This window comes from Gossypium hirsutum, chromosome D02 (genome assembly GCF_007990345.1).
Source record: "Gossypium hirsutum isolate 1008001.06 chromosome D02, Gossypium_hirsutum_v2.1, whole genome shotgun sequence".
NCBI classification, from domain to species: domain Eukaryota; kingdom Viridiplantae; phylum Streptophyta; class Magnoliopsida; order Malvales; family Malvaceae; genus Gossypium; species Gossypium hirsutum.
Genome location: NC_053438.1, coordinates 66969578 through 66993511, shown reverse-complemented (window position 1 = coordinate 66993511; position 23934 = coordinate 66969578). Strand labels below are relative to the sequence as shown.

General features: G+C 34.8%; 2 protein-coding genes across 2 annotated transcripts; both read right to left on the bottom strand.

The window, feature by feature from the left end:
- Positions 1 to 212: 212 nt before the first annotated feature.
- LOC107909028 (lysine-specific demethylase JMJ25) lies at positions 213 to 14742 on the bottom strand. Its single transcript, XM_016836393.2, has 13 exons — positions 13787 to 14742; positions 13557 to 13681; positions 13260 to 13359; positions 13023 to 13167; positions 12271 to 12334; positions 11385 to 12156; positions 10442 to 10771; positions 9041 to 9541; positions 8413 to 8485; positions 8241 to 8326; positions 1398 to 1517; positions 990 to 1051; positions 213 to 555 (listed from the first exon to the last, which is right to left on the bottom strand). The coding sequence occupies exons 1-13, from the start codon at positions 14576 to 14578 to the stop codon at positions 528 to 530; spliced, it is 3198 nt and encodes a 1065-aa protein (XP_016691882.1). The 5' UTR covers positions 14579 to 14742; the 3' UTR covers positions 213 to 527.
- Positions 14743 to 19107: 4365 nt separating this feature from the next.
- LOC107909029 (succinate--CoA ligase [ADP-forming] subunit alpha, mitochondrial) lies at positions 19108 to 23344 on the bottom strand. The gene is made up of 7 exons (XM_016836394.2): positions 22924 to 23344; positions 22435 to 22644; positions 21971 to 22141; positions 20937 to 21060; positions 20696 to 20757; positions 19886 to 19967; positions 19108 to 19460 (listed from the first exon to the last, which is right to left on the bottom strand). The coding sequence occupies exons 1-7, from the start codon at positions 23173 to 23175 to the stop codon at positions 19321 to 19323; spliced, it is 1041 nt and encodes a 346-aa protein (XP_016691883.2). The 5' UTR covers positions 23176 to 23344; the 3' UTR covers positions 19108 to 19320.
- Positions 23345 to 23934: the final 590 nt, after the last annotated feature.

The window sequence follows — 23934 nt, the reverse complement described above, 5'->3', positions numbered from 1 at the left end:
AAAAATTCAGGTACCAATATGAGACAAAAAAATCATAAGTATCAATCTCATAAAAATGTACCAATTTTAAATTTACCACTTTAAAAATAATATCTATAAATACTTATCATTTTCCACCTCTTTATTAGGAAAAGTATAAATTATCAAACTTAATTAAATGATTAAAGCAATAAAACTTTTAATTTTTTAAAAACTAATTGATGTATCCAATGGAACCAATAACCCAAGGCTAAATCAATTAAAATTCCAATCAGGTGATTCTAATCCCCAAGAAAACACCAGAATAGTTCAAAGAAATACAGAGTATTGTGCTAGCCTTTATCATTTAGCAGGAGCCAAGAAGGAATTAGGAGTTTATACATACATACATACATACATACATACATACATACATACATACATACAGACATATGTATATGTTGCTACATCTTCTTGACACTGTCAATAAATCCAATCAGTCAGTGATGTTGGAAAAAAAAGAAGCCGTTGCCCACTTCGCAATTGTAATCGTTCAGAAAGGATGCAACTCAATTAACTTTATAAGCAAGTTCAACCCTGAATCAACCAATTTAACTTATTTCAGCAAATGGCGACTTGGTGAGCACGCTAAACTATCAAATGCATATAAAGCACTAAAACAAAACTTTTTGACATGATTTATTTGCTATATCTGGATATTCTTATGATAAAAACATCTTGCAGAGGTATCAACATAGAATAAAACCAGTGACCATATGGTGCAGTTAAATGCAAAGTAATTAAGGCAGCATCTCACGAAATCAATTGCAATTCTGTTTTCACGTAAAAATAAATGCATGAAAGGACCAAAGTTTCACACATAAGTGAAGCAGAATAGTAAAGAAGCATTGAGGACCATATCAGATCATCATTTCAAGTAAGTTATCGCAGTTATATAAGAAAGAAAGTTTCAGAGCGAACAATATAATATAGTACTAATATTCATAACCAAAGCATATGAAGTGACTCACTCTGCATTTGGATCCAAGTATTTCACAGCTTGCTGGACTGCATGTACAGTCATTTTCTTCACCTGTTTACAAATGGCAATTATAAAGAAACAACATTCAAAGGGATTAATAAACACAAGGCTGAAATAACTACATCGGATGAAATGAACAAAGGCCAAAAAAGATGTAGGTAATGGAGAGTATGCAGTGCTACAGTGATTGGATTCCACAGCATTCATTGATCAATGGAGCAAATGACTAATGTTCGTATAGGTCTAAGAAACAATGATCCATGATAATGTTGTTCAAGTAAATATAGGGCAAGATACAAGTAAAGCTACCCACTTCCCCTCTCGCTAGAGAGGCTAAAAGGCATATACAGAGAAATTATAGCATTAACATTTCAATGGTCAAGAACTATGTGCATACCTCTAGTTTATCCTCTTTTTCCCTATGATCACGGGGAAGCAGACGAAATTCCTCAGTCAAGCGAACACACTCACCGACATTTTCAGGCGAAACAAAATCGAGAGCAACCTTTATGCATGACTGTCAAACATAAAGATAGATAGTAAGATAAGCCCATGCATATTGAATAATCAGCATAAGAAATCAACTTGATGATGGTTGCTAAAAAGCATGAAACTACACCGTGATTTATGTGTACAAGACAAAGTCATTAGACTATTAAGCTCAACTTTATGCACAAACCTCCAGTGTATCCTCTTTTGGTGAGCAAGTAAGGTTTTTAACACAGTACATATGATTAAACATAGAAGAATCCATCAAGGATATTAAACAAGGCACCAAGAAAACAGAAAGTACCCCCGAGTTTTAGAAATGTCCAATATTGCTTCCCAATTGATTTGCAAACCTCTCACAAGCATCTCAAATCTATACATAATTCAAATTAACCATAGGATTCATAAATCATTTTATACTCATTATGTTAATAATTACTGTAACAAAGATAGAAGAGAAGAATGCTTATCATGCTTCCTCTTAGAAGTTGAATTTATACAGGTTACAGTGGTTGAAGAAAGGAGGAAATCAAACAATAGAACCCTATCAAATTCCTAAGATTATGTACAATTAGTCCCTAAAACTATATTATTATACAACTGAGTAACACTCCCTCTCAAGCTGGAGTATAGATGTCAATCATGCCAGCTTATTACAAAGATATCAAACCCAAGTCCCAATTATAACCTATGTGAAGATGTTACTTGGTCTCCTGTCTTCACATATCGATAAATACCAGTATCTCTTGCATTTTATCATGAACAAAGTGGGAATCAACCTAGGTATGTTTAGTTCATTAATGAAATAATGAATTTGTAGCCAAATGAAGAGCAGTTTGATTATCACACGGCAGTTTTTTTGCTGAAGAAGACTTTAACCAACTTCAACCAAAAGATGACGTATCCACATAATCTCACATACTGATCGAGCCATGGCTCTACATTCTAACTCTACATTGGATGATACAACGTTATGTTACTTCTCCACAACACCAAGTTCTCTCCAACAGAAACACATTAACTTGTAATGGATCTTCTATCAACTTTTGATCTGGCCCAATTAACATTTGTGAAACATATGATATTGGTGTATTCACGATTCTCATACAGTGTTTCTCTAGTAACACAAAATCTACTCTAGAGCTACCCAATGATTAACTATTGGTAAATACATAAACTAACTATCGACACTAGTTGTGTACAAATATTTGGACAAGGTACTCTAAGATAATTCAATATTCAAAACTTTTATACTTCTCCAGGCCTTCAAATAACCCACCATCATCTTTGAAAAGATGTAGATTAGGAGTCATAGTAGTACATCGTGGCATGGCTCATGTTTTCCTTGTCTTTGTTAACAAATCAGTCACGTGTTTTCTTTGAGACAAGAAAAACCTTTTCTTGCTTCTTGATACCTCCATTCCCAAGAAGTATTTCAACAACCCCAAATCCTCTGTGGAACTTAGTATGTAGAAGTGTTTTGATAGATGGGATTGATGTATGGTCATCTTTTGTAATGATGATGTCGTGAACAAACACAAAGAATGATTTTGTTTGTAGAATAATTAATGATCAGACTTAGGCTTCGTTTGGATGGGCGATTGACTGCGGTGCGGTGCGTTTAACTTATTTTTTGTCTCACGCTACAGTATCGCTACAGTATCTAATCTCACCGCCACTGCTGTTTTTACACTAACCGCAGCTAAACGCACCGCCCATCCAAACTCACCCTTACTCTTCTTTAGTCCGAGTTGCTGAACTACCTTGTTGAATTTTCCAAACCCAGCACAAGGACTTAGACGATAGGTTTCCCTAGACTCCCTCTGAGTAGTAAACCTTAGCAAATGCTCCATATAAACCACTTCTCGAAGATATCCATAGAGAAAAGTATTCTTAATGTTCAATTGCTATAAAGGTCAATTGTAAGCAACTGTCACGGAAATAAACAAATGTCATTTTAGCCACAGGAAAAATAATGTATCAAAGTAGTCTACCCCATAAGTCTGAGTATAGATTTTGAAAAGAAGACGTGCTTTAAGACAAACCGCAACCATTAAGATTAATTTTAACAGTAAATGCTCATTCGCAACCAACAACCATCTTTCTTATGGGGAAATTCACCAAGCTCTAAGTTACATTTTCATCTAGGATACATATTTCCTCAAACATTGCATTACACTAACTGAGATAACTTAGGCCGCTTGAACAACCTTAGAAATAAAAACAAAATCTAGAAATGCAATTAATGAGCAAGATGAAGGAAACATGAGGCCATACTAAGTTGCTAGAGAATATTTATATACTTGTATATTGCTAATTTATAGGGATTGAATTAGGATTTTATTTTATTTTCTTTCTTTTTCTGTTAGCTTGTAACTTGTATAAACATATATCTCAAAGTAGAAAACAACATATAGTTTTCACTCAAATAAATTTCATTCTTTTTCTATTACTCAATTTCGTTTACATGGTATCAGAGCCTTTAAGCTTTAACTTTTTTGTGTTTCGTTGATCAAATCATGAAACGATTGGGTATTTTCATGGGTAACTTTTAAGGTGATTGTTAGCGTGCACTGCAGGCACAGGGAGGAGCACCACCACACCTTCAGCCAATTTGCACTTTCCAACAACTAGAAGGTTATCACATGCAATTCACGTGCCGCCTAAACAACCGCCACCTTCACACGCCGGCATGTGGAAGCGTGTGTGGTGTTAGTTGCCTTCCAACCTTCTACGGCATCGACTACATGCTCCAACCAAAACCTAGTGTTGGGGTATTTGATAGGACGTGCAACTGGAGGGCTTTTGGTGTTCGGAGCTTTTTGCACTGTTTTGAGATTTTCTTTTTTCCTAGACTATTCTATTTGGTTTAGGCATCGACGTCAAGGTTTAGTTTTTTAGACTTAGGAAATTATGTTTTATTTGCACTTTTGGGCCCTTGAGTTTTGTTTGTGCTTTGTGATTTTTCTTATGGTTGATTCTAAGGTAACAGTAAGCGAGATGGTTCCACTGATGTCTAAGATTATTGAACATAAACTGAAGGTGTCCAACTATTTAAACTGAAGCAAGACCATCAGGATTTATTTGAGTATTGATAAGGATGACCACTTGGTCAAGGACCAAGAATGGATGATACTAGACAAGTCTGGTTATGAGAAGATGCACGACTATACTTACAAATCTGCAATTCTATCAATATTGAGGTGATCGCTGTGATCAAACACTAAGAATTTGTTAAAGAACTAATAAAGTATTTGGAGTTTCTATATTATGGGAAAGTAAATATCTTGCGAATGTATGAAGTATGCTAAGCCTACTACCAACCTGATAAGTAAGGCAAGTCATTTACGACATACTTTATGGATTTCAAAAGAGCACATGGATTTCAAAAAAGCACATGAGGAGCTTAATGTTTTATTACCATTCAACCCAAATGTGAAAGTTCAACATGCTCAACGGGAGCAATTGGCGGTTGCTAAACTTGAGGTTACTAAATCTCAAATCCTCTCTAGATCAAAGATCATATCTTTACAAGATACCTTTATGAGAGTATTACGTATTGAAAGCTCTAATTTAGTTCAAACTAACAATAGAGTCCTTGTGAGTAAGGGAGTGATAGTTGCGGTCAGAAGATGGGGAGAATCATGTGATATTATTGTCATGAGCCAGGCCATACTAAGCATTTCTGTGTAAAGCTACAAATAAGGTTCAAAGATCGCAGCCAGCAAATATTGCAAATATGCGAAGTTGACAAATCTTCTCATTCTCCCTCTAAGCAACAAATCCTAATGGGTGCTCCATATAGTTTTTCTCCTAGAAATCACTATGTAAAAAAATCATTCTTTATATCCAATTGATGCAAGGACCACTCAGACATAGCTGCTATAGTGATAAACAATCGAACCGAAGCTAGCTTTACTGAAACGGAATTGGTGACTTTGTTGGCACAACTGCACAAGTGCAAGAGGAACAAGATTGCCTGGTCATTTGGTGAAAGAATTCAAGATGTGAGAGTATCAACCATTCTTCTCCCTTCCCCATCTTATAGAAACTGAAGATGTGTCCTCAGAAAAGAAAGTTTTTTTTCCTTTTCTAGAAAAAGAGACATCAAAAGTTTTTTTTCCTTTTCTAGAAAAAGAGACATCAACAAATACTAGATACCTGTTAAGATTAGGGTTGTAGCACTTGTACCTTTTTCTGAAGATAAGAATGCCCAAAAAAACACACTCCAAAGACTTTTGTTCCAACTTAGTGATACGAGGTCGAACATCCCGAATAAGGCACGTGTTTCAGTTTCATCAGAAACAATGACAAGGTTGGAAACAAAACATTGTATGGACTATCAACATTGAGTGCTGATGGGGACATGTGGTTTATTAAAAAACACATGATGGGCACAACATCAACCCATAATTATTTAGGAACCTTCATTTGAGACAAAAGTGCTTGTAGTCTCAAGGGCATGTTTGTTCTTCCTCGCATTTAGTCCATTCAATGATGATGTGACAACATATAAGGTTTGATTAAGAATATGATCTTGGAACATGTAGGGATCCTTGGCATTATCACTACTCAAAATGTGCACAAAATACCATATTGAGTTTTTATATCAACACAAAGGGCATAGAAGAGAGAAAACAATTAAAAGCATAGAGACCATCAAAACATGTCCTCTACTAATAGCCTACTTCGCTATAAGATCCTGCAAAAGACAGTGGTATAGGAAAAATGAGATACAACAGTTTAGATAATGAGAAAATTTACTCACAAATTTAAGTTAAAAGGTAAGTTTTGGCAGGCTTGATACAAATGATAGAGTAACGGAGGAAGTTAGATTGACATTATTAAAACCAAAAAGGAGAACCTATCAACTATAGTCACAAGAGAAGGTGATTTATGCGATTGGAAGAAGGTAAAAGATTAGAATTACATGCCATATGATCTGTGGATGAGAAGGAAACAAGACACCTAATACCGCAGGAGTAGTAACAAGAGTGGTCTGAGTTCGAAGGCAATTCTACAATTTCTTACAAAATCTCTTCATATGAATCATCTCATGACAATAATAGTAGACGATGTTTGATTCAGACTGTTAACGGTCTTTTCTCAGTTATTCCCCATCCAATGTTATTATTCTTTTGTGTGGTGTCATTCCGATCTCCTTTGGTAACATGAGGAGATAGAGAATTTTTAGTGTGAAGGAAAGAAATTCAAAACTCGATAGAATTTGAGATTTGTAGCCTCAAATTCAAAAGGAAAACCAACCAAGAAGCTCATTACAGCCATTTGCTCTCTTTGAGCTTATTGCACTTTGACACCCGAACTAAATGGTATTAACATATTTAATTCTTCACAAGTCTTCTTGAAGTCAATGTAATAGGTTGTGAATGACTTGGCTTCTTTCTTAAAACACTAAGAACATTGTAAACCTCATAAATATGATGCAAATTTCCTTGACTGAAAAACAAAAAATCCAAGCAATCGGCGAGTTCTTTACAAATTCATAGTGATTAATGAATCCAATTATCTCACTATCAATAAATTCAAAACTTGCAAGGAGAGCCGTGCATCCACTTAAAACCCAAACTTTTCTAGTATCATTGGTTAGTCAAATAATCGTCTTTGTCAAGACTCCGAATGTAAATCCAAACGGTCTTACTCCAATCAAAGTAATTGGGGTTGTTTACTTTGCATTCCATAATTTTAGACATTACTAGAACCATCTCACTCATAAAAACCTTAGATTCGGTCAATCTCTTTTTATTTTGGCAACAATTAACCCAAAAGTAGACAAGTACGTAAATCGCAAAAACCAAAAGATTAACCGAACCACTCCAACCCAAACCAAATCAAAACTAAGCAGCAAATGGCAGCCCAAAATTTCTACCAAACCAAATCAGAACAAAGTAGCAATGGCAGCCCAAGGCAACCCAAAAATTTCAGCCAAGCCACACGGTCACAAAGGTTCCCAAACCAATCACCAATGGATCCATAGGGTAACAACATGATTAACCCCCTAAAGACCAGGGTATTATCAAAGAGAGACTCCACACTCCCCCATGTGCCGACATATGAAGACTCCAAAAAGGACAAATGGCACATGAGCTTCACTCATGGGTCCTTCATTCACCAGACTTCAAGGATTGACCGAACTAAAGTTGTTGCACCTCCTTGTAGAGGCAATGAGCCCTGCAAATCACTTCTAAAGTGACCCACGAAAAAAAAATCCCTATGGCTATGGGAAAACAACCATTAGAAGTTTTTCCCATCCAAACTCAAGAACAACAAACTCTGAAATTAAATGTAAAAAGCTATAATACCATGTGACAAGGATAGAAGAAAAGAGAAGAATGATTGTCATGTATTCGGCTTGGAAGTCAAATCCCTAAAATTATGTACAATTAGTCCCTAAGATTAAGTTATTATACAGCTGGGAAACAATTACAATTATTTCACTAAAAAATACCTAATTGAGATATTACATCAAATGAGCATTACATCGTTAAACAAGAAAATAGGATATAATTGAGAAGAAGTAACCACATAGGTAAGAAGATCGTTTAGATCTGCAAACTGCAACTTTTGTTGATTTTAGCATAATAATTTGAAGTAGAACTTAATACCATCTCAAACTACACTATGACTTCGCATTCAAGAGACAATTAAAATATGACACTAATATTGCAGACACTAGAGATAGATATTCTTTTGCAACAAAAGCATTTAAAAGAAAATGTAAGTACCATGTTACCTTAATGTTCCGGACTTGATGAGGACAACCAGCAGGTATTAAAACAGCTTCCCCAAGTTTCTGAACAAAAGTCCAAGGTTCAATTCCTGCATGCCAACATTTTATAACCATAACCAAAGGCTGACATTTTGTCTAACCAGTTCAACAATATTTACTATACATTTTGACATACCATATTCCTGCTTAAGCTTTGCCTTATGATCCATGGTCAGATAAAAGGACTGATCATGTAGAGGATGAAAAACCTATATAACAAAGATACGAAGCATTGCATAGTATAAATAACTCGTCAAAGACATGAAAGTAAGTATCAATTGCCTAAAATTAATACATATAACTTTTCAGCATATAAATAGCTAATAACAAATAGCCTAACTTCAAATCCTTTTTGTGAATCCCCATCTGATTATATTCTTTACCCAGCTCAAGAAGTGCGGAACGTTAGATGTGGAAGGCATCACCAAATTCTCTAGGTCCTACTTCATATTCCAATGCTTTTCTTGTACACACGTGCAGACAACTAAATAAAAGATCCCGTTTCTTCCATTGTCCCCAAGGGACCATTAAAGGCACATTTTAAATAGCAATTGATATCAATCTTTTTGTTACAGCTTTGAGATTAGTTCATTTCTAAAATAATGAAAAGGATAATAAGAATCCAACCAAAAGAAACAATTGCAGCTCCTCTACTGAAGATATTATCAATTCAATAATATTTAAAACAAAAAGCTCCACTCTCAATACATAAAATTTAGAAAAGCTGTTTTCAAAAAAAAAAAAAAAAAGAAAAGAAAAGCTACCTGTGATACTGGGCAACAATGAACATATCTAAACTCCCTAAAGTGCTTTTTAAGGTAATCTTGCAGCTTTGGAACATCTTGCCTCCGGAAAATGTCCCAAACAGCTCCTCCCTCGTGAGCTTCCACCTCTTCAATTTCATTCCCAGAAGTTTCAGATGACCTGCGATTCTCTCCGCATTCTTCTTCATCCATTTTTTCCTTCCTACTCTCTTGCATTTCAAATTCCCTCACTGAATTATTGCCACTCAGGCTCGAATAACCATCTTGACCTTCTTGTTCAACAATAACTTTGCATTCCTGATCACCAGCTCTATCATTAGACTGCCTGTCGTAGGGAGATACATCGAACCACCCATCATCAGGCTTATTCCTGTCAACCTTCGAAATTCTTCCAAAAAGTTCCTGCTGGTCTTGCAGATTGTGCTTTCGTTTTAACTTGTTGATTGCATCAAGCTGTTTACGAGTAAGATTCACCTCAGCAATGTGTGTTAAAACATTCACCTGAACAGAAATTTCAAAACAAATAAACATACTTAGGAACTTGGGGGGGGGGGGAGGAATCGTCATTATAAGTCATGCACGTTCTAATTATGTTTTGAAATACATAGAAAGATGATGAATTATTTACTTAGGAACTTGGGGGGGAAATCGTCATTAGAAGTCATGCAGGTTCTAATTATGTTTTGAAACACATAGAAAGATGATGAATTATTTAAGAATTAAGCATCAGAGTGAACACGTAAAGACAGGATATGTTACCCAGCCTCTTCAATTTCTCCAAAGATGTCCAACACCTATTCGGACATAAGTATGGGGATATAATCCTCCAAATAAATGAAAAAGCTTACAAGAAATCGAGAATCCATGCCACACATACGCATATCCAACACTCACCCCGAGTCCGGGTAACATATAAGACAAGATCTAATCACCCATAAAATAGAAAGAACAAGCTATCAGTCAAAACTGCAAATTTTCCATTTTGAATACACCTTTCGGTATTACACTTTGGATCAGCAAAATAAACTAATGTGACAGTGGCTTATGATCCAGACCGTGTCAAAGTTAGTGTTTACCAAAACCAAAATACACATGTATATTAGAAAAGCTGTAATATGATCTATTTTATATATCAAGCGTTGTGAGAATTACCACAAACATCAGTTCATTTCTCAATAAAGCATAAAATTCAGGTAGATATTTACATATATATAGTTGTGCGGGAACAGGCACAGAGATGAAACTTCATTAGTTTTGATACCTTACTTAAATTTCATTGGCACATGATGTGTAGATATATCAATAACTCTATACCAAAAAAGGCTCAAAATATAACTGAATAAATAATATGTTTATTAACATTGAAGTTGTAAAAATAAAGGAAAAATCGAGAGCAGATACCGCATCTGACATATCACAATGAAGCCTGGTTACTGAGTCTCCACGCCCAAGCTCTTGTGCAACTCCATATGCAATATATGACTTAGGCCCCATATCTGGCTTTAGAGATTTCTTTGGCAATTTGGTAGCAATATTAAGAAGCCCACTTTGAGGATGGGTATATTCTTTAAATGGCAAACAACAAAGAAACTCGGCATGATGACGTGGAAGGAGATTCTTAAATTCGTTAGATGGAGGCCAATCTTTCAGCTTCAGTATCTGAGGCCATGATTTTGAATCAAAACGACCATCTGTGTATCCTTTAAAGAATTGGTGAATATTGACCACTACCTACATTTAACCAACAGTGCTGATTTTAGAACCAAGGTTATCCGGATAACAAGCAACTGTTAAAAGACAAGCATATTTCACTACACAAGCCAAAATTCAGATGATATACTCAAATGGAAATGATGCTACAAAAGCACCAACATACATATATTATACGATTTTTCTCTTCAAGTTACAAAAGAAATTGAGATGTGGACTCCCTACAGGATACTAAGGCTTTGTTCTGGATTGAGCTACACGTGGACGACCTCGCATAGGGTATGGTAGAAAGAACAACATAATAGAACCTGGGTGCAGACCATGTTAAGTGTCCAAGCTAATACCAATTGGAAATAGGTGGAGGTGCAACTTTAATATAGACCAAAGAGAAAATTAAAAGCATGATGAAAGCTTAATTTATAAACAATTGTAAGTCGTAAAGGGAAAAAAACCTATTTTTTAGACATGGCAGCTGCAATGGAAACATATATTAAGAAAGTTATTGGCAATGAGATCAAAGCTTAATTCGGCTTCAGCAGTACTGTGTTTGACTCAAAAATTGGTACATACACAGTACCAATTTAAGCATCATATTCTGATAATAAGAACTAGTGCAGTTGATAACCAAACTGACCTCAGACCAATCTAAGCAATGAAGTGCCTTAACTTCCAATTGGTGATCACTTTTTTTATTTGTTACTTGACGAAAAGCACGCCACATAACCATTGGCTCCCAGCTCAAACCAGATGCATTCTCAAGGACATTGCTGACAATAACAGGCTCACCATTAGCCCAGTGCTTTTGGAAATGTTTCAAATCTCCGCTCTCAATATCTTTAGCTTTTGGACAATATAAATAGTTGTCAGTGGCATCTTCTCGAGAAGCTGCTTTCCTTAGCTTATTGTTGTCAATGTCAGCTTCTCCCATTGAATTGTAACAAGGGCACTGTTTGTTAGAAACTTCAAGAACATGGTCAAGATTCAGAGCTTTGGTTATTTCCTCAGCCTTTCTAGTTAACTCAATAACAGCATGTTCTCCAAACATGCACCTTAACTCCAAAAGGCCATTACCACATCCACCTAAGTCCTTCGGGGGGCAGCGAATGGTGCCATTTTCATTCACCTTCCACTCAGAAGTTGCAGCATTATGTTCTTTAGAGTTAGTTTCCTCAGGGGAATCCTCTTCCTTAGAGGGCTTTAGAGCATTCCCCACTTTTGATGGCATAGAGCACTGAAGTTCTCCATGCAAGTATTCAAAACTCATGTCAGGATATTCCATAATTACTTCCCTTTGTCCACCCCGCAAATCCCCATCACGGATTTCATGGCAACATGTAAGGCACAGATCATAGTTACAATCAGGACAGCTTCTATGAAAGTCAGCAATTGATGTTCTGCAGTAGTTACTGCAAAAATATTTAAAAAATCTTGGTATCAAGAATTGCTAAAATGAGTTCCAGCAACATACAAAATGATCTCCATTTAATTTCACAATGACAAAAAATACCATAAGAACTTACCAATATACACGCTCATTCTCAGTACATATTGCCTGCTTAAGCTTTATCTGTTCTGCGGCCACCCCTACTCATTCAATAAATATGCGTTAAAAATGAACCATTAAAAAGAAAGAAATTAAATAACAATGTTCTAACATGCCATACTGATATTAACATAACAAAGTTCAAGGTCTGTCATTGGTTCAACAGTCTTCCAGATATTGAACGGCCCAAGAAATCACATTTTGGAGAAATGAAGTCAGCATAAATAATTCTTAATAAACCAACCAGCATACTAGAAAAAATATGGTGAATTAATATTGTAATGAGAAAAACTTTCATACGATGCGCTAGGTAACCATAGACAAAAGAGTGTGAAGATGCCACGCTGGCAGACCCCTTAAAATCAAGAACAGTCATAGTTGACTTCTTATGCCAACAAGATTGCAATACAAAATGTTTGTCATCATAATAACAAATTCTGCCAGCATAGTATCTGGAATTTCTTTTTCAACCTTCTTTCCTATAAAAACATAGCTAGTAAGCTCCAAGCAAGGCAAAGAACAATCTTTACTATCCACATCAACAAGATAAACAGAGTTTGAACATTATTTATAGGATCATTCTCCTAACAGATTCTACAGATTATTTTTAAAAATTAATTTCAACATCAATTATTTGATTGTAATCACACCAAATTAGAACCCCGTTAATCTCTGTAGAGAACAAAACTAAATTCACACAAGCAGATGTCCAAATAAAGATATACATACCATTAATTTTTGCCTCAATGACCTTCTCTTTTATTTGTTCTTCACTAAATTGTTTAATGTATGGAAGAAGTGTCTGAAGCACGTATCTGGTATGCTGAACTTCTTCACCACCACTGAACTTCGGATTAAGTGTCTCTTCCAATTTCTACAAGTCATCAATTATACAATATCATAAATCAAGCATGACATCATATATGCAACAAAGTGAGCAGTAAAGCTATGAATTTCAGAACTAACTTTGAGTAGGCCAGTCGTCCGTAAGCATGCTTTGCAATTGCAATTCTCTCGGCAAACAGGGCAGGCATCAGCAATTTCCTCCTCAGACATCTTGGGATACCTAGTCCCAGAAAGACAAAATACTTAACCAGCTAAAAGGGGAAAAAGAACAACATAGTAACATACTCACTTATGATTAAGATTGACAATAACCAGAGAGAAAAGCAGCAAAGTTCATAAGAAATTAGCAACCGCATGCAATGCACATACATTTAGATAGAAACCCATTTCCATAAAGGAATCAACTGAAAGAAGTACCAATTTTTTATGCAGGGGATGCAATATCGTTTACTATTGCAAAGTTTGCATCTCACAACCCTGCCTTTATCATTCCTCTTGCACTGATGGCACGTTAATCTATCTTCTTTGGCAATGGTAATCCACTGTAGAAAAAGCAAAAACAAGAAGCACCAGCAACATGAAACCGAAAATGAAGGAAAAGACACATTATAAGAATAATGCAGGAATTAAAAAGCAAAAACTTTTACCTTAACATCCCTCTTTCTCTTTGAACCAGGCACAGGCTCTTCTTCTTCCCCGGGAACCCTTAAGGGCTTAACCAAATTTTCTGACTCATTCATTCCCAAAGACCCATTTTTCGCCCTTCTTCGACTCTTATCTGTATCTGTCCCTTCAATGGCTACACTTTCAGTAACTTGTTTCCTTGGCCTACCCCTTCCTCGTTTCTTTGCATGCACCGTATTATCACCATTCTCACTAATAAAACCATCTTCTTGACCTTCAGATTTCACTACTACTTCCTTCTTCGGCCTGCCCCGTCCACGCTTCTTTGGCACAAATTCATCATCTTCATTTTCTTGAACTTCGGCATAACTTACTTTCTTAACAATTGTTCTCAATCTCCTCTTTGAACCAGCAGAATCCATATCAACGTCCTCTTTCATGGTAGCTATACCTTCCCCGTTTGCTACCTCTAGATTCTCAACTGAAATCAAAGTGTTCTTTCCTTTGAGTTGAACCCCACTTTCATCCACGTTCTCCCCACTTTCTTCCACGAAATCCAAACATTTTCCCTCTTCCCCTCTCTCCTCCTTTTTGCCTCTTTCCGAAGGAACTGTCACTTCTTTTTTTGTACCTCTTTTATTAGGTTTGTTCAAAGTATCCCCTTCCGAATCCCCACTTTTGTTCTCTTTCCCTTCGATTCTATCCTCTTTTCCTTCCATTTCCCTTGCTTTATCTCTGCCCATGTCCCTGTTGTCCTCCCCATTTCTTTCTTCGACTTGATGCTCCGCAAAACCGCTGTTTTCTGGACTTCCCATAACCACCCACTCTGGTTTTCCGACACTCCCTCGCAGAATCTAGGTGCTGTCTGAATTCAGCCTTTTAAATGTGCCATTCACAAACAAAGTGGTCTTGAAATTATAAAACCAAATTATTTATTTATTTTATTATATGTTTTTTCTTATAAATAGGAAAGGGAGTTGCTTGAAATTGTAGAATATATTACTCTCCTCTTTAAATCGAAAGACTACTCTATCGAGAGACATTATTGATATTTTATTTATTACAGTACCTGTCTCAAGCATATTAGTACAAAGATTTTTGTTTCAAGTACCACTGAATAACCTTCTAACATGTTAGGTTTTTTGTTTCATTATGTTTTACATAAATAATTCTGACAAACATAATATAACGGTTTTAATATATTCAGTAATTAATTAAATAATTAATTTATCCTTATTTTTTATATAGGATATTATAAGAGTTAGTAATAAATTAATTTAATTGATATTATTTAATTATTCACATGATTTATTTTTAGTAAAAAAAATTGTTTATTTTGAAGGTATTTTATTTTTTAGAAAAGTTAATACCTTTTTTTTAATTTCAAGTTTAAATTATATTAACTATTCTCTATTTTATATCCAACTATTGTAATACATACATAATTACATATGGGGCTAGTAGGGGCTTCAAGCCTTCAACTCCCTAAAATGGAACTTTTTTTCATTTAACCTTTTATAATTTATAAAATTTTGAATTAGTTATAGTAAAATTGTACTTTGGCCCCAAAAAATAATAAAATTTTGACTTAATCTTTTAAAAATTATAAACATATAGGCTATTAAAATGATTTTTTTTATATTTTATTATTGTAAAAATATACAATTTAATTCTGGCCCTCAAATAAATTTTGATTTATCTTTTATTATCACACTGATAACCAAACGAGTCATAATTAAACTAAATAATTAACTAGCAACTAACACATTTTATTGTTAGATCAATATATCCAATCACATTTTATTGATATATACCCCTTAAATTTAATCATCATCAAATTATCTTTTAAAATTACCATATTTTTAACTACGAGAATTAGATGAAATAGTAAGAATCTCAACTACCTTTAATCAATCAAGTGGGCATAGCTTCAACACTCGTTTGAATCGAAAACAATTTCTTGAATAGAATCTACTCGTTTGAATCGAAAACAATTTCTTGGATTCAAACAATTTCTTGAATAGAATCTTTTAGTGTAAGTAGATGCATCTGAGCCGAAACGTTCAATCAATTTTGAAAAACATTTTAGTGCTAGGAAGTCTTTTTCAATACTTAACTATCTGTAAAAATAATTTTGAAGCTTGTGTATAATTAGGTAAGGAAGCGTCAAGATATCTAAATAGTCTCTAATATAGACTCTTTCAATACTAAAAATCTGTTTGGTAAATATGTTATTTACCTATAATTCCTAAGATAGTTTGTTTTCCAAAAATGAAAACAGATTTCTTATTGGGTAATAATTTTATATGTAAATATTTACCCTTTACTATTGATAAAAACTCTATTTGGCTATCAGCAAGAGATGATTTTATAGAAGTTCCAATTGAAGAAGATAATAAAATTTTGTGTAATAAAAAATTTACACCGGTTAAAATCAATTAGCCAATACTTGCAATTTATTACTAATATCTGCTGATTTCTTGAGCAGGCCTCATGGATAGAGGTAAACAACCTCTAATTATGGGAGAATGGACTACCGTTCATAAAAAACCCAACAAAGGGAAAGCAGAAGCAAACTCCAAAAAAGGATTTATACCTGCACAAACATCATTTTATCCTAACCAAGGATATTATGTGTCTTATCCAATGGTAAACCAACCATTTGGAACAAATGTTTTAAATTACCCGATGGTAAACCAACCAATGGGAAATACTTTTTCATTGACCCCAAACACGGTGAGTCAATTACAATGGCCTCAAAGCTCGAATTCAGTAACACAAAACAGTTTTGCTGAAGTCATCAAAAGATCAGACAATTTGTTGAAACAACAACAAATTGAAGAAGAAAAAGATCTTTCAAAAATTAAAGATTTTTATAATCCTGGTCTATCACCAGAAATTTATGATTTTATAAATGAAATATGGAAAACCCATGTTTCGCAACAAATAGCCAATTTCCGCAGAGCTCTTACCAGATTTTCATCATTCTTAGTTGAAAAAACAACTAAAGAAAATGAAGCTGAAGATTTATTATTAAAATCTATTTTATATAGAGATTGGGATGAATTTCAACTCGAATTTATGGATATTAAGGAGATAAACAATCTTCTTGATATTATTCAATATTTTATTCATAAAGGAAAAAACAATTCTATTATGAATAAAGTATTTAGAATATGTATGTATAATAAAGCTAGGAAATTATTACCAGTAGAAATATTTACAAAATTAAATAATGAAATTTGCAGACAGCAAATTCAATTTCAAAAAGCTTTTTCAGAATACTTTCTACAAGCTTATGTTTTTACTAATTATTTAGATAATGAATTTCTACTTTAAAATACAGACTTGATCATGAACCATTTGATATAACCAATATTGAATGGGGTTTTACTAAAGAAATAGTTGTGCAAAATCTTTCTTTTCATCTTTTAAAAGATTTTCTAGCTATAGTAAAGTCTGTCTTACAAAACATCATAAACAATGATGATTTTTATTACTATTTTCATATTGATATTAGTAGTTTAATTGGTATAGCTGAACAGGCAAAATTTTATCAGCCGTATCAAATTTGGATTATTAAAAAGATGATTGGAACACCCCAATTATCTGCTGTTAATGAAGATAAAGAACATTTGTCAAAAACAATTGATAAATGTTATAATAAATTTGAAGATTATCAAGTCCAAACAAGACTAGATTTATTATCACAAGCCCATTATCTTCTTCATGATAAAGTTTACAAACTTTGGACGGATGGTAGAAGAATTTTGGCATTTCCAAATGGAAACATCCAGGAGGAAGGAAATGAAGAATATGTAAAGCTCTTAAAAAAGATTGCTGAAATGGAGATAGAAGAATTTCCATCTCACATCACAGAAAAAATCAAAAATATATGGGAGACGTGGAACTCACCACCAAGACTCTCATCAGATTTTTTACATTTAGATGAGATTGAAGAAATGAATCTCAATAATATGCAAGAGGGTTGAAGTCAACAAAGATAGCAACCTGATAAGTAGGAAATCCACATACCGACAACAAAGTTTGGCAACGTGGATGTCATCATCAAATCCATGATGAAGACAAAAGAAGACAATCCATATGCAGACAAACAAGTCTTGCAACGTGGAAGCTATCATCAAACCAATGATGATGTAAGCAATGATAGAAGCTACCATAACACAAGCAAGTGATGGAAGCAGCCATTAATTCAAGCATGCAACGTGGAAACAACCAGGTCCATGCAATTAAAGTTACAAAAAGATGGAGACGTGGAAGCAACCACATCCACAAAGAAGTCGAATCCTTATTAGAAACACTGTTCGGGATTCAAAATACAATTGTATAGAATTTTTTAATTTCCTCTATAAATAGGGAGGAAAGCTCAATTGTATAGTATCGAAAATTTTATATCATCGAAAAAAAATTTAAGGATCGAAAAATTTACTAACTACTTTACTTTTTAAGTTTTCTCTCTTTTGTAAACATTTTCCTTTTGTAATAAAGAGTCTATATTCCCTTCCGCTCATACTCAAATACCTATGATTCCTATCTTGCGTTTTAATAGCCTTTTGTCTCATGTATCAATTTAAAAAAAAAATTCATATTTAAATTACAAACATTTAATTTTTTTTATATATTACTATTATACAAATAATATAAAACCTCTCATCCTAATTGACGAGATATGGTCCAGATTAGCTCCCCAACGGATCGCCTGATACGTATGCTCGCCACTTGTATGATTTTACCTTGCTCGCTCATATCCTTTGGGAGGTATCTAAAACATGTGCAATCCCTAAGGGAGTAACGTATCAATCACACATGATGCCTACTTACCCCTAACTCGTCATCGTCATATAATGGATCATGCTTTCATATAATGGATCATGCTTTATATATGTGGGGGAGATAAAGAAATAAACACTAAACAAATACAATTTCAAACTCACCACTCTCACACATACCCCTCTTATAAAAACACCCAAAACTATTTTCTTTCTCAAATTTAGTACGATGTAACATACTGATATGTTTTTATAAAAAAAACACCCAAAACTAAATTTATTAAAAGTAATCAATCAGAAGTTTATTTCATTCAAAACAGTAACACACAAAGCTGAGACATCGTTTCGTCTTTCCAGAAAAGCAATTTTCTGCTATCGAGACTAGAGTGCTCGATGTGATTGGCAAACGGGCATGGGTTCATCACCTCAGCCCCGTTGCAATTCAGGCCCACAACTGACAACAACAGCATGGGCATGCATGCAGCATAGACACCCCCACTCTCTCAATTCACAACAAAGAAGAGTAATAAATGGCTGAAAATGAACTTTCTCCCTTCATCAAAAGTCTCAACCTTCTCAGGTTTATTAATTTTGCATCGACCCAACCATCAAACTGTTGCTTTTCTTTGGTTGGGTTTTTCCCTCATTTCAGTATAAAATTGATTTTTCACAAAAACAATGAAAGCATTTCGAACAAGTTTGTCACCTGAAACTAATCCAGGAAATATTGTTTTGCTTTTCTTTTTCTAGGGAAAATCACACACACACTAATTAAGGAGACCTCTTTGCTTGAAAACCTCATGCATTGCAACACCAATCTTTGCAGGTGATTCAACAACTGTCACTCCAGCTTCTCTTAGAGTCTTTATTTTGTCCTGTGCCGTGCCCTTGCCCCCTGATACTATAGCTGTTTGTAGGCAAAACATGGAGTTTTAAGAAATTGTACAATAATAAAACATGGAATATTATTGCCCTTAGAAGAAGGGTATCAACACGAAAAGAAACTATCAGACATGGTAAAAAGCACCAGAATACAGATATACAATGGCATCGATAGAATTCAAAACTAAATTGTTATGACCTTGTCCCGAAATAGCTTATTTTAATTGTCTACCCTTTCTATACATGCTCACATTAAGAACAAATATAACAATTTACCTTTCAGCCAAAACATGATATCTTAACTATTTTAGGTAGAACTTTTTGCTTTTGTCATGAATAATGAGGCTTTTGCTATTAACATGCTTTACCTATGCAAGAGTGCATACAAGAGAAAAATTACTTGTAGCCAAATCATAACCTAAAAAATAGAAGATGGAAGCAATGTATTACCTCCAGCATGACCCATACGCCGTCCTGGAGGAGCAGTGAGTCCAGCAATGAAAGCAACAATAGGCTTTTCAGTCCCACTTTCCTGTTTCATTTATTAAAACAAAACCAAGGATAGAAGCTGCTCAGCAATTTTTCGCTTTATGCGAGTGCAGAGACACCCCCAATGCAATTCACAAACATGCTCCTTATATCTATAGAAGTGAAATTAACAAAAGCACCATGGAGAAAACAATTAAGAATATGCACAGAAGCACAATATGCATATATGAGTACAAAAACATTCATTTGCAGGTCCACATCACAAAGTTATATGTTCATCACCAGATTCCACCACGTTGCAAACCTTATCTTATATTTGGCACTATAAATAGATATTTATGTATCCCTATTCTCTTCCACCTAGATATTTCTTTGTTTATGTTTCATTTACCCGAATATTTGCTTTCAGACAAGGGACTGGATCAAAATTAAGGCTAACTATGATTTTTGAAAGAGAAATAGACTGCAGAAAACACAAATCCTAAATCCAATCATAATTTAGATGTTATCAATTATGCCAATTAGGACAATTGCCAAGACTATTACAAGCTAATATATAATTCAGTGGATATTATATAAAATGTTAAAGACAGGCTAGCTTATGCTTCAACTTTATCCCACCGGAGGAGGATGACAGAAGCCAACGAATGAGGATCAGCATCAAATGAGGATCAGCATGGAAATCAACTATCTCCCCCACCCTCCTGGGGGAAAAAGCTCTAAAAGTACAAACAAGCCCTCAGTTCCTTCATGCTAAAGCGTAACCATTACCTTTATCAGTGCAGCGGCATCTTCTTCTGCAGTGCCCCCTATCTCACCAATCAGAATGATGCCTGAATGCAATTGCAATAATTAGACAATACGCATTCCTATTCACAATAGACAAGATACAGCCACATAACCTAAAAGGCCTTTTAATCTAATAATTGCAGTAGAATTAATAATAGTCAAATAATACTAAGAAAACTAGTCCTAGAGAAACTCTCTAAAATCTAAATCTGGAAAATGTTACCTTCTGTCTGAGGATCAGCAAGGAATTTTGTCACACAATCAACGAAGTTGGTTCCATTAAAGGGATCCCCACCAATTCCTACACAGGTTGATTGCCCCAGACCTACTGCAGTTGTTTGGAAAACCTACAAGATAAAATGAAAAATATGCTTATTGACAACTTACTAAAAGAGAGTACACTACAACATCAGCATATGGAAAATAGTCTTAACTTCTTGAGTACCATGGTGTTCCAATCCCACAGCTGTTACCCTGTATATAAACCTACTGAATACTAGGACGTTAAGTATCTAGCAAACATTCACAGGTTTAATTATATTCATATTTTTCAACTATTATCCAATCAAACTGATCACTTGTAAACTTTCTTTCTAACACATTCTTTTCTGAATAGAAAAAATTTTATAGGAAAACCACTCGGTGCTGTCAAAGGTGCAAAAACATAAAACACTTGCCTGAGCGAACCAAAAGCTTAAGATGTACACGTGCTTATTTGTAATTGATGTCATACATAGATTAAGATACATAATTACAATAATAAATTTTTAAAAGGTTATTCATCTTATCAGGAAAAAGAAATGCAAGAGTTTATTGTTCTTTTGTTGGCCACCATTCATGATTTCCTTTGGCCCCATGTCAGTTGTTGAATACTCAAATACTGAAAAGTAGAGAGTATGATATTATCCTTTTTATTACAAGGTTATAGTTGATGAAAGAAATTAAAGAGAACTTCAATTAGGCTCCCTTTTTTGCACTTATCGCATTGCAAAAAAAAGTGTATCTAGGAGAACCAGGCATGCATTTGATCAAATTGGCCTTGCCCGAAGAGGTTTGAAGTGCTTTTATTGTTTGATGCTAAGGCACAATGCCTAGGCACACACCTTAATAAACTGGAATTACCCCCCAAGTTTTCTCTAAAAGGAGGTCTAGAAAACAAGCATGTGAAGATGTATCTTCAGGCACATAGATACTAGAAAGTGACTGATCCACACAAATATCCAAGTGAGAAAGTAAATATCCGATAAAGGGGCTTACTGCTTCATATGTTAAAGTGCCTGATCGAGAAACAATTCCTACACGACCTGGTTTGTGAATGTATCCAGGCATAATTCCAATCTTGCATTCCCCAGGTTTAATGATGCCAGGGCAGTTTGGACCAATCAACCTCGTTTTTGATTGCTGGTTAAGGGCAGCCTTCACACGAACCTGTGGTGTAAAGATATCAGCATTGATCTAAAAAATCAATAAAATTCATTACCAATCACAAAAACTTGGAAGGAAGATATCAACTGTAATTTGGATTTTGGTTCTCAGTACTCATGTGCATATTGCAGTCATACACTTGAAATTGCACATAATGCAAATGAGCTCCTTAAAATCACTTCTAAAATGAAAACCGCAACATAAATTCATTTCCACGGGTAAGAATGCAGAATTACAAATTTAGACACATAATCAAACAAACAGCTTTACTTCTACGGTGCCTTTGATTCATTTACCATGTCATGTTGAGGAATTCCTTCCGTGATACAAACAACAAGATCCAATTCAGCTTCCATAGCCTCCATGATAGCAGCGGCTGCGAAAGGCGGAGGAACATAAATGACAGAAGCATTAGCCTTGGTTTCAGCCTTTGCTTCAGCAACAGAGTTGAAAACAGGAAGCCCTAAGTGCTCTGTGCCACCCTTCTTGGGTGTTACTCCACCAACCTATAAAAGAAAATGAGACAAAACTAAGGAATTAAAAATATATATGACTAATAAGCAACATTGGATCATTCCCAATATACAAAACTACAACAAACCCAGTTCTCTGGCATATATAAACAAATCTTATAAAGGTCCTACTCTCCGTGATTTTCTCAATAACCCATCAAGTATTGCCGTGAATAATAAAAACCCATTAAAGAATAAAAGGGAAAAAAGAAACCAAAAACATCCATTAATTTTTTTAAAAAAGGCGAAAATTTGAAGGGAATTTAAATTTACCATCTTAGTGCCATATTCTATGGCTTGTTCAGTGTGGAAAGTGCCATTCTTTCCAGTGATCCCTTGGCAAATGACACGAGTGTTCTTGTCTACGAAAACCGCCGGTTGAGGCGCCGGAGCCGCCGAGAAAGAGCGTGACTGAGTCAAAAGCTGAGAAGAAGAGGAAGAGGGAGTGAGCGGGGATAGTTGAGGTTTGTGAGGAGAAATCCTGGAAGACAAAGATTGAATAAGTCGTGAAGCTTGTCTAGCCATTGCTGTTGCTGTTGATTCAGTATCGGATCTCCCCTTGCCTCTTTCGCTGCAGATACCAAAAAAATGCAGTCTCCACCAAATTATTGCGTACAAAAGCCAAAGCCCCCTCTATTTTGGTCAGCTTCCCCTTTTTTCCATTTTCTTTTCCTTTGCAAACTATTTTTCCTTTACTTTTTCTTTTCTTTTTTTTTTTGAACTTTTATGGGCCATGTTTTGGATCTAAATTGGGCTATCAACCTAAGTTCCTAAACTCCGGTTCGTTGATCCAAGGGGAGATAGCATTTTTTAATAAAAATATTTAAAAGAAATTTTGTATTTGACTAATTTACCTATAAAGGCCCATTTCCAAGTATATTTATGGAAATGGGCCAATTTTTTTATTATTTACCGAAAAATACCGGTTTTGGAAAAACTCGTCCACGTAGGAGTGTTTTAGGGTGAAATTTCAACAAAACGTGCCCCTAAGGGAGTGATTTTGCCATGTCAGCACAAAACGCGCTGACGTGGACGTGCTGACATGGACGCGCTTTACTAACGTGGCAAAATCGCTCCCCCAGGAGTGCGTTTTGCTCTGTGTTTTTTATAGGTTAGAGCTTTTTGCATGTTTAGTCCCTAGGATTTTTTAGTTTAGGGTTTCTAGGGTTAGGATTTTGTTAAACTAATTTAGAGTTAGGTTTGTATGGTTTAGGGTTTTGTTAAAATAATTTAAGGTTCTAGATTTTAGGAATTTTAAAAAATAAATCAAGATTTAATATTCTT